The sequence below is a fragment of the Eucyclogobius newberryi genome, unplaced genomic scaffold (assembly GCF_026437365.1).
Source record: "Eucyclogobius newberryi isolate DKJ021-1_F unplaced genomic scaffold, fEucNew1.0.hap1 SCAF_13, whole genome shotgun sequence".
In the NCBI taxonomy this organism is placed as follows: domain Eukaryota; kingdom Metazoa; phylum Chordata; class Actinopteri; order Gobiiformes; family Gobiidae; genus Eucyclogobius; species Eucyclogobius newberryi.
The window spans coordinates 20157337-20168597 of record NW_027315757.1 but is presented as its reverse complement, the minus strand read 5'-3'; the positions used below and the strand labels follow the sequence as shown (position 1 = coordinate 20168597).

General features: G+C 44.1%; 1 protein-coding gene across 1 annotated transcript in view; it reads left to right on the top strand.

Moving 5' to 3' along the window:
- Window positions 1-2607: 2607 nt before the first annotated feature.
- Window positions 2608-11261, top strand: part of LOC140358191 (SH3 and cysteine-rich domain-containing protein 2-like) — a 79827-nt gene continuing 71173 nt past the window's right edge. The window contains exon 1 of the mRNA XM_072442878.1: window positions 2608-2743. Coding sequence (XP_072298979.1) covers window positions 2657-2743 — 87 coding nt within the window. The 5' untranslated portion in view covers window positions 2608-2656. The remainder of the gene's footprint in view (window positions 2744-11261) is intronic.

Below are 11261 nucleotides of genomic sequence, written 5' to 3'. Positions count from 1 at the left end.
CCAGAGGAGCAGTGGAACCAGAGGAGCAGCAGAACCAGAGGAGCAGGAGAACCAGAGGAGCAGGAGAAGCAGAGGAGCAGCACAACCAGAGGAGCAGGAGAACTAGAGGAGCAGCTGGAACCAGAGGAGCAGCGTAACCAGAGGAGCAGGAGAACCAGAGGAGAAACAGAACCAGAGGAGCAGGAGAACCAGAAGAGCAGGAGAACCAGAGGAGAAACAGAACCAGAGGAGGAACAGAACCAGAGGAGCAGGAGAACCAGAGGAGCAGGAGAACCAGAGGAGCAGCAGAACCAGAGGAGCAGCAGAACCAGAGGAGCAGCAGAACCAGAGGAGCAGGAGAACCAGAGGAGCAGGAGAACCAGAGGAGCAGCAGAACCAGAGGAGCAGCAGAACCAGAGGAGCAGGAGAACCAGAGGAGCAGGAGAACCAGAGGAGCAGGAGAACCAGAGGAGCAGCAGAACCAGAGGAGCAGCAGAACCAGAGGAGCAGCAGAACCAGAGGAGCAGCACAACCAGGGGAGAAGGAGAACCAGGGGAGAAGGAGAACCAGGGGAGAAGGAGAACCAGGGGAGGAGCAGCAGAACCAGAGGAGCCGGAGAACCAGAGGAGCAGCAGAACCAGAGGAGCAGCAGAACCAGAGAAGCAGCAGAACCAGAGGAGCAGCAGAACCAGAGGAGCAGCAGAACCAGAGGAGAAGGAGAACCAGGGGAGAAGGAGAACCAGGGGAGAAGGAGAACCAGAGGAGCAGCAGAACCAGAGGAGCAGGAGAACCAGAGGAGCAGGAGAACCAGAGGAGCAGGAGAACCAGAGGAGCAGGAGAACCAGGGGAGAAGGAGAACCAGGGGAGAAGGAGAACCAGAGGAGCAGGAGAACCAGAGGAGCAGGAGAACCAGAGGAGCAGTAAGAGGGAACTGCATCATCCTCTTCAGGAAAAGTACCTTCAGTCCAACAGCTTCTTCTCCACAAATATCACAGATGCAAACTCAAAATACAGTTGAAACAATGGCTCATTGCAAACCCGATCTGTCATTTATTATAGTTAAAATAAAATAAAAAATAAAATCACTTGGATGACTAGAACAAATTAGATTAGATTTAGTTGACTAATTTAGAAGCCTTTTACATTTTTATTGGTTGAAACTAGACTAATACTAAAAATCATACAGTCAAAAGACTAAAATACTTAGAGGTGGAGCCACTAAAGGAGGCCTACACACCTCCAAATGCCTTGTTGCGAATTTGAACCAAAAAGCCATGTTTGAATAAAGGCTTTTTAATTATTTCTCTAAACAGAGTGCCTTGGATCTTTTGTCTGTGGGAATTTTCTACTCATATATTTTTTTTCTGCCACAATTCATAACAACTTTCTCTTTTTGCAAGGAATCACCCGTCTCCAATTCACCACCAGTTTTAATTTGACCTTTTTCTGGACTTTCAGTATCCACGCAGCGCTCCTCATTTATATATATTTTTGACTAAAATACTTCCTTAGGAGTGAAACGGACAACGTTACAGGTCAGATCTATGGAGAGGTGACCCCACTCACAGCAAGTATACATGCTTTTCAAGGTAAATGTTTGAGCGATAACAACACATGTCCAAGATGTATAACTTCAATGCTAGTTAAGGCTATGAGAGAGAAGCAGGTGGTGAACCCTTTAAAAGTTACATAGTGCACCTTTAAAACTACAGACAAAACCAAACACAAAACCAAGACCACAGCAGATGAACATGTTTAACCAAATGCATCTTTAGTTTCAGCCCGTGCCCTCTCCCCCCTCCCGGACCCTCTCCCCCCCTCCCGTGCCCTCTCCACCCTCTCCCCCCTCTCCACCCTCCCGGACCCTCTCCACCCTCCCGGACCCTCTCCCCTCTCCCGGACCCTCTCCACCCTCTCCCTCCTCCCGGACCCTCTCCCCTCTCCCGGACCCTCTCCACCCTCTCCCCCCTCCCGGACCCTCTCCCCTCTCCCGGACCCTCTCCACCCTCTCCCCCCTCCCGGACCCTCTCCCCCCTCCCGGACCCACGCGTCCTGATTTAGTCCTAACGGATCCCGGCAGAGTTGTAAACACCGGCCCTATCACGCGCGCCAGACGCACGGAGAGGCGTGCCTTGGGATGCGCTTAAATCCGCGCGTGCAGCCGGAGAGGGCACACTCTGACTCTGCTGAGCGCATCCCTCACTAACACTAGCTCCTTGTTTGGGGTTTTTGGAGATTTGACCTTCTCAAATCGTTTTTTGTTGCGGACGGTGCGTTTTTTATCAGGACTGTGCGTTTTTGTTGCGGACTGTGCCGCTTTCGGGCTCTGCGCCGCGCGTAAAAGACGCACATCCACGCGCCAGACACGCCGTTAAACGCTCCTTAATCCCCTCGTCTCGCGCGGTGGAGCAAAACGACCTTCGCGAGCAGTTACTGGACGTGTAGTTCGCGCGGTTCCCGTCCCGGACACGCACATGGCGCAGTCGCATCCACGTCGCGTCCACGTCCGCCGCGCGCACTCGTCCATGTGATGTTGCGCTTCTGTCAGTCACGTGCGATGTTTAACTTGAATATCAGAGTCTCTCGCGGATTTTAATAGTTTTTGGCTGTTTTTGGCTCTTTTTTTTGTTTTTCTTTCTTTCCTTCATCTTGTACGTGATTGAACGCGTCGCCGCCGATGATGACCGAGAACAGCGAGATGGAGAGCGACTCGCAGCTGCAGCGCTCGCCCGGGACCGTGCCCATCCAGCCGGTGCCCTCCAAGGTAAGACCCCAAATGCCCTGCTGAGCTCAAATCACAACTTCCAAACTGTCCACTGCACTTTGAATGTACAAGAATAACCCATCATTTAAAATAAATGAATACAAAATAGATATAAAAACTGCAGTAGCCAGTATTTACAGCTATATTCTGATGCCATGATTCGGGCTCGTGTAATAAGACTTTCCATTTGCAGTTGTGATCCGGGGGGAGCGTCACAGCCTCTCGTGACACAATTGACCCTTCTGCTGCTTGTCCGGTGCAAAATGACACTTTTAATATGATATAAATGTTGTTTTCTTACTGATACTACAGCACTTTAGTAAAAAATGGAGAACTAATCGGATAATCCAGTAATAAATGTGATTGTTGGTGTATGTGTGTGCTGAAAAGGAATCTGATGATCATTATTTTTAAATTCTATTTTATTATTGATGTATTATTATTTTTCCCCCAGTTTTTTGTGTGTCTTTGAAATACATTCAAAACAACTTGAAAAAACACCTTACAACAAACAAACAAAACATGTCACACCGGTCAGTACAATGGATTTAAAAATAACAATTTCAATCAGTATAATATTTGTTAATTTTTGCATCATATCCCTTGTCAAAACTTGCCCTGATGCAAAGTTTGTTTTATTCAACCATTTATTCAAGCAGTAAAGTCCCCATTTTCAGCACAGATCGGTCATAACGCCAACAACACCCGTTTAGACACTCACAAAACAGTCACAAAATAGTCACAAAACAGTCACAAACCACAGAGAGACCATTTCCAAAACCTCTCTTACATTTAAACTGACCCGCTGCTGGACTTTACAGTGTGCGTGACATTTCGACCGCCTGATCCCTCCGAAAGTCAGATAACACTGTGATTTTTGGGGTGCATTCGTGTGGACATAGACTGTGACCTTTACTCATGCCTGATTATAATGTGTATTGCCTCTCGACGCCTGCAGGGGGCGTTCAGTTCCTTTTTAAACGACTGTTACCTTTGAAATCAATGGGGAGCCTGTGAGCCTGTCAATTATGAATGTTTAGCTCCTTTTCCTTGGACTGAGTGCCCATCAAACCGCTTTAGTTAAATGTGCTTATAAGGCTGGGACATTAATCATATTCAGTGTTACTTGTCAGTGATTTATTTATGTTTTAACCGAGACGTCAATCTTCTGTCAGTGAAGCTTGTGGATCGGTGTAACGTTTGGACTTCAGGGGAATAAACTGGGTTAGTGTGAAATGGCACAGATTTTACAAGTCTGACTTCTTTATGATAACGAAATCAATCCTGAAAGACATTTTTATTTTGTTTTTGAAAAGGAATAAATGAAATGAATCGAGATCGAGCGATAGGGAGGGGGAAATTAATGATTTACTGAATATTTGGTGTTTGTTCAGCACTTTTTAGCACTTTGGTCGACTTTGTTGTATTTAAGGTGCTCTACAAATAAAGTTGGATTATTTATGAATGTATTTATACATATTTTTTGCTATATCGTCAAGCCCTTGATGTGTTTCTTTGTTGCTACTCTAAATTACATTGTTGAACATGTTGAAACTAAATTGTTTTTTAAGTGAGTGAATGAATCTAGTTTTGACTTTATTTGTTGTTGTATTAATTAAAGTTTTACACCACTCGACTAGGTATTTATGGAGAAAACTTTGAAAAATCTGTGGGAAATGACAGGAAGTGACATCACACTAGAAACACTCGTTCCAGTCAAAGTTTATGCATAATTTACACAAAGAAACAACTTTTTTCACTCTCTAAACATGAATTCAACAAAATAAAGTCGCTTTCATATATTTTCATTTGTCAATTAAAAAAAAAAGCGACATTAGATGAGTTATTCCCCAGTGTTTCCTGGGTAATTTCCTAGTGTTATGTCATCAAATACAACCAGGAAGTGAAATTATAAACCTGAAAAATGTGCTCTTCTCTGATAAAAAAAAAAAATGTACAGCACAATTCAAAATATATTTATCTTAACTGCATTTTAGTTCAATGATTCATCGCAGTGTCGGAAGTTTCAAACGCCTCATTTGAGTTTGTGTCAGGATTTGTACATTTTGTGCTCGGTGTGGTTAAAATAAAGGCGGGCAATAGTGACAAAGATGAATATGATGAAGTATCCGGATAATTATAGTTACAATTCCAACAAAAATGTATTAAAAAACATATTAGTTGAGGTTTAACTGTCAGACAAATGTGGAATGTCTGTAATACGAATCACAAAAGTGCAGAAATGTGAAAGACTGCAACATAACTTTGAACATTTTCATTTTGAATCAGCTCTTTCTTTCAGCATTTTTGTCATACAATAAACAATATCTTGATCTTGACATTTTTGCATATCTTCAAAACAACATTAACATGAATTTTATCAAAATGTCGGTATATTACCCACCTTTATTGTGAAGGAACATGCGTTACTTAAGATGGGGGTGACAGGTGGATTAGCGACATGCTTTTATGTGTATAGATGTGTATATGTGTATTTACGTATTTATTTGAAATGATCTGCTTACAAGGAAACAAGAAAAAATAAACACATTGGACTGAAAAACATCACAGATTTATGCGCAACACTATGTTAATCTGAGGTGCGAGAGGTTCCATTTTGTCCTAAATGATATAAATAAGTGATCATCGTCCATCACTGAACCAAACTAACCTGACCACACGGTTCTGTCCCATTCACGAGCGCTCACTGGATCTTGTAAGTTAGATTCTATCCTCTTCCAGATAGTGGGCGATGCAGAAAGGAATCAAAAAGAGAAATCCATGCCATGTCTTGTATATGAAGTTATTGCTTGAGCATTTTTCGATGACTACAGTTTCCTTCAGGGAAAGAGTGCTCTCTGAAACACTCACCACGATGACTCATCCAGGTGAGTAGCCCACGTCCTTCTGCTCATCCAAGGGGAAGGATAGAGACTGTTCTCTAGGTAAAACAGTATCCCTATTTCTCTCTCTCTCTATTCCCTCTCTCCTTCTCTACCGCTTTCTCTCTCTCTCTATTCCCTCTCTCCTTCTCTCCCTCTTTCTCTAACTATTCCCTCTCTCCTTCTCTCCCTCCTTCTCTCTCTATTCCCTCTCTCCTTCTCTCCCTCCTTCAATCTCTCTATTCCTTCTCTCCGTCTTTCTCTCTCTCTCTATTCCCTCTCTCCTTCTCTACCGCTTTCTCTCTCTCTCTATTCCCTCTCTCCTTCTCTCCCTCTTTCTCTAACTATTCCCTCTCTCCTTCTCTCCCTCCTTCTCTCTCTATTCCCTCTCTCCTTCTCTCCCTCCTTCAATCTCTCTATTCTTTCTCTCCGTCTTTCTCTCTCTCTCTATTCCCTCTCTCCTTCTCTCCCTCTTTCTCTAACTATTCCCTCTCTCCTTCTCTCCCTCCTTCTCTCTCTATTCCCTCTCTCCTTCTCTCCCTCCTTCAATCTCTCTATTCCTTCTCTCCGTCTTTCTCCCTCTCTCTATTCCCTCTCTCCTCTCCCTCCTTCAATCTCTCTATTCCTTCTCTCCCTCTTTCTCTCTCTCTCTATTCCCTCTCTCCTTCTCTACCTCCCTCTCTCTCTCTCTATTCCCTCTCTCCTTCTCTACCTCTTTCTCTCCCTCTCTATTCCCTCTCCCCTTCTCTCCCTCTCTCCTCTCTCTCTATTCCCTCTCTCCTTCTCTCCCTCTTTCTCTCTCTATTCCCTCTCTCCTTCTCTACCTCCCTCTCTCTCTCTCTATTCCCTCTCTCCTTCTCTACCTCTTTCTCTCCCTCTCTATTCCCTCTCCCCTTCTCTCCCTCTCTCCTCCCTCTCTATTCCCTCTCTCCTTCTCTCCCTCTTTCTTTCTATTCCCTCTCTCCTTCTCTCCCTCTCCTCTCTCTCTATTCCCTCTCTCCTTCTCTACCTCCCTCTCTCTATTCTCTCTCCCTCTCTCCTCTCTCTCTATTCCCTCTCTCTTTCTCTTCCTCTTTCTCTCTCTCCCCTTCTTTTCTTTTTTTACGGTATAGCATGGAACGCATACTTTGAAGACGTAAAAGTACAGAAACGTACAACTACAGTAGGTGGCGGTAAATACACCTTTTGGTTGGTGGTAAATAACAACAACAACAACAACAAAAGTGCACCTTTAAAGCCACAGTTCCTACCTTGTGTGGTGTGGTGTGGCAGGTTTGACTGTATAAACGTACTATTTTCTGTTGAATTGAGCATTTACGCAGGTCCAACTAGAGCACAAGTGGTCCAACGTCATCCAGATTGTTCCAAAATGTGCTGTCGCTTTATAGATTTCGAGGACTGGACTCGTGGCGGGTAAAAGCTCTCGAGTGTCCGCTAATGCCAGTCAATGGAACATGCTTCGCTAATGGAACGCTTGAGACGCATTTTCGCCTCCACAGCAATCGCAGCAAACCTGTTTAGTTACTCTGGACTCGGCGTTCGTAAATGTTCTTGAAGATAAACGACGAGTCCAAAAGCAGCAGGGAAACAAACTAAATCCATCACTGCTCATTTCTGCGTCGTCGCTCTTTTCTTTTCTGCGCTACTCGCTTCGATTCGTGTTGGTTTCAGTGACACGTTGAGCCTTGACCCATCTTCAAGAAACTGAAAACAACTAAACCTGATTCACGTACACTGAAATAAAGGAAAACCCTCGACGTCGTGGGAAATACACCGTCGTCAGATATATCGTGCGCTCGGGATCGTGAATGTTGACGTAAATTCACGTCCCTACGTGCTTTCTACGCGAGTTAGTTTCGATATTACTCAGACTCTGTTGTGTGAAGTACAGACCAGCCATTAATGAGGTTGTGTCACGGCTTTATTTAGATTTTTTAGTCTTCGCTGACAACAAAAATTGCAGATTTCCCACCAAAAATATCCAATTTGCGCAAAATTCTTCATCTTGGCAGACCGGCAATGCTTGTTTTATTTCAGTTTATAGTCAGACACTCCCTGCATTATTAAGAGTATAAGAGTCTTTTCTTTTGTCTTTTTTTTTTCTTAATACGGTCTACGTTCCTACCCTCACCTATGGTCATGAGCTTTGGGTAGTGACCGAAAGAACAAGATCGCGGATACAAGCGGTCGAAATGAGTTTCCTCCGCCGTGTGGCTGGGCGCTCCCTTAGAGATAAGGTGAGGACCTCGGCCACACAGGGGGAGCTCGGAGCAGAGCCGCTGCTCCTCCACGTCGAGAGGAGCCAGCTGAGGTGGCTCGGGCATCTGTTCCGGATGCCTCCTGGGCGCCTCCCTCGGGAGGTGTTTCAGGCATGTCCCACCGGGAAGAGGCCCCTGGGAAGACCCAGGACACGCTGGAGAGACTATGTCTCTTGGCTGGCCTGGGAACGCCTCGGGATCCCCCCGGAGGAGTTAGAGGAAGTGTCTGGGGAGAAGGAGGTCTGGGAGTCCCTGCTCAGACTGCTGCCCCCGCGACCCGGCCCCGGATAAAGCGGTAGAAGATGGATGGATGGATGGACTACTGATGCTTTGGTAAACTTGTTAGCATGTTCTTTATGCTATAGTTATCTGAATAACTGTTAATATGTTACGTTCACATACCAGACACTTACCACAGTTCAATGTCTGTCTCCCAAATGCGACTTATACTCCAGTGCAACTAATATATGTTTTTTTCTTCTCAATTATGCATTTTTTTGGCTGGTGCGACTTATACTCCGGAGCAACTTATAGTCCGGACAATACGGTATCTGTTTCTTTATTGTTATACTCCTGTACCTAATTATAAAAAATAATTGGACACAACAGACAATAACTAACTAGGAGCACACATTTGAGGAAACTAAAATATTGCCCCCAAAAAAAGCACTTTCTTTTACATCTTGTGCTCATTTGCATTGGCACGGTCCACTAGACGGAACACGCTCGTTACGGTCTCGTTTGGTCTCGTTTTGGGCTCCTTCCAGAACAATCAGAGCAGAAAACCACGGCTCAACGTCCAACAGATTTGGCTTTAACCTTTGGCCGTGTGAGCGCTGCAGAAGTGCGAGGAGCAGGTGCAGGCGGAGCGGCGCTGGACCGCTCTGAAAGGGTCTGGATCTGGCCGTGTTACGAGAGGTCACGGGAGGTTTGTGAAGTCTGTTTGGACTCGGAGAGCGCCGGGTCGTGAAGGGACGGAGCGAGAAAGGACGAAAAATACAGTTTAAAGCCTCACACCGGTACGACGATCGGAGGTTTGGCGTAAATGACATGATTTTCTCCAAAAAATAAAGATGTTAATGTGATTTTTTAGAGATCCTTTTTACGTCCCACACATTTGGTGATGTTTCAAATGTCATTTTTGAATTCAAACTTTCTTACAAACAATGACTTCTTGTCTAAAAATCTTTATATTTCTGTTTTTGATGTATTTGATGATTGAAAATGCCACAATAAGCTGGAACGTGGGCATACAAACCTTTGACTGCATTGATTGTATTTCTATAGTCCCTGGTCAGTTGAGTCATCAGTCTGAAGCTCGATCAGTCCTGCTTTTTATGTCTAAAGCACCAAAGCTTTCAAAAAGAGTTATTCACACATTTATTTGTAGCCCCGTTAGCTTCCACAAGGATCTCCTGGAGTCCTAGAGTTTGACAGTTTTTATGTTAATTATAAGCTACGATTCACTGTTATTGTTTCGTTTGTGCTTTGTTCTGTCTTTATTTAACGAACAAACGAACGACTAAATGTTTGAATGACGCAATAAGATAACTGTCCGAAACCAGGTCTTACCATTTACTGTAGCGTTTCTGTAAATATATGTTTTATTCCGAAAACTAGCGGCTAATCACTACCGTTACCAAATCACGGCGCTGCCAGAGGGCTGAATCATTGGAAGGATGTAATCAGTCAGCCACATATCCCGTCATGTTTTTAATTAGATAATAAACGAACAGAGAACAGGCTCTGAGTGGTGATGACAGCAGATGCACTATATAATCCTCACAGATTCATATCACAGTCACTGGAATCAGCGCCAGGGAATCGGAGCGAGAGGAAGCACGAGCTCAGTCGTGCGGTCGGGATACAACGTCTCAAACGCATAAGAAATACAAGAAAGAAAGACTTGTTAAACATTTACCAGCACTACAACAAAAGACACGGCTTGTAATGGACATGGAATACATTGAAGTATTCCACGCTTAAGCGAACTCAGAAAAGAAATGGACACGAAGGACGAAAGACGAAAAAGAAGGGCAAGAGAGACTAAAAGGACAAGACAAAAAAGAAGGGCAAAAAGGACAAGACAAAAAAGAAGGGCAAGAAGGACAAGACAAAAAAGAAGGGCAAAAAGGACAAGACAAAAAAGAAGGGCAAGAAGAACTAAAAGGACAAGAAGGAAAAGAAAAAGAAGGGCGAGAAGAACGAGAAGAAAAGAACGACGAGAAGAAGGACGAGGAGAAAAAGAAGGACAAGGAGAAAAAGGACAAGAAGGACGAGAAGAAAGAAAAAGAAAAAGAAGGACTAGAAGGACGAGACAAAAAGAAGGGCAGAGAGGGCGAGAGGGGCAGGATGTCTACAATTAACAAAATATAAAACAAATGCTAGTGTGTTACTAAATTCAAGCTATGTCTTCTTAAATGTTGCCTCAACCTTTTCTTTTGCTTCCTTTCCCGACGATACTTGACCACAGTCACACTGATCTCCTGGAGGTTCCTGGAGGTTCCTGGACGCTCCTGGACACTCCTGGAGGCTCCTGGACACTCCTCTGCAGCCAAAGAGTCGGAGACATGTTATTTTCTGTTCCGTCTCCGAGACAAAATGGAACAAGACATAAAAGTGAAGTTTGGGCCGAGACGACGGGCCCATTTGTCGACTCATGTGAACATCTACCACGGACACGCCATGACTCATTAGAGGGCGAGTGATGATGAGGGGAACGTCGTTGTGGAGGCACGAAGTCTTTTCCTCTCGAAGGGAAAACAAATGACTGTTTCTGCCTTCTGGTTTTCAGTGTCGAGAAATATATACAAAAGATATAAAAGTAATATACAGCATGAGATTGAACACGTTGCCATGTAGTAAAGCAAATATGATGAAGCTGTACAAATGATATATAATGACTTGTTTAGGAGCTATAAACCAAAAATAGCTTGGAACAAAAATGGATGAGTGATGGAAAATAAAAACCATAGTGATTGACAAGCCATTACAAAATGTGATGTCTTTTGAATAGAGAAAAATACTGGAAATGTCTATAACAAGAAATAATAATTAGATTCAGATTTCCTTTCCCGCCGCTCCATGAGACTCAAGGACTTGACTCACGGCGGTAAACATTTTTAAGTGTCTGTTAAAGCATCGACTGAGCTTGTTATAATTAAAACGCTGAACGGCCGTGGCCTTTTTTACCATCGATTCGAGCTCGTTTGACGCTTTCAGCAGGAAAGAAAAGGTTCAGCTCTCAGCTTTTCTCCGCTCTTCACTTATGCGTTAAATAATGTTACATTTGCTCCACTTAAGTATGTTTGAATAAAGCTTTCTTATGCTGGCAAATCTAATAATGACTTAGTTTGTCAAGCGTTGATCGTCGTTGTA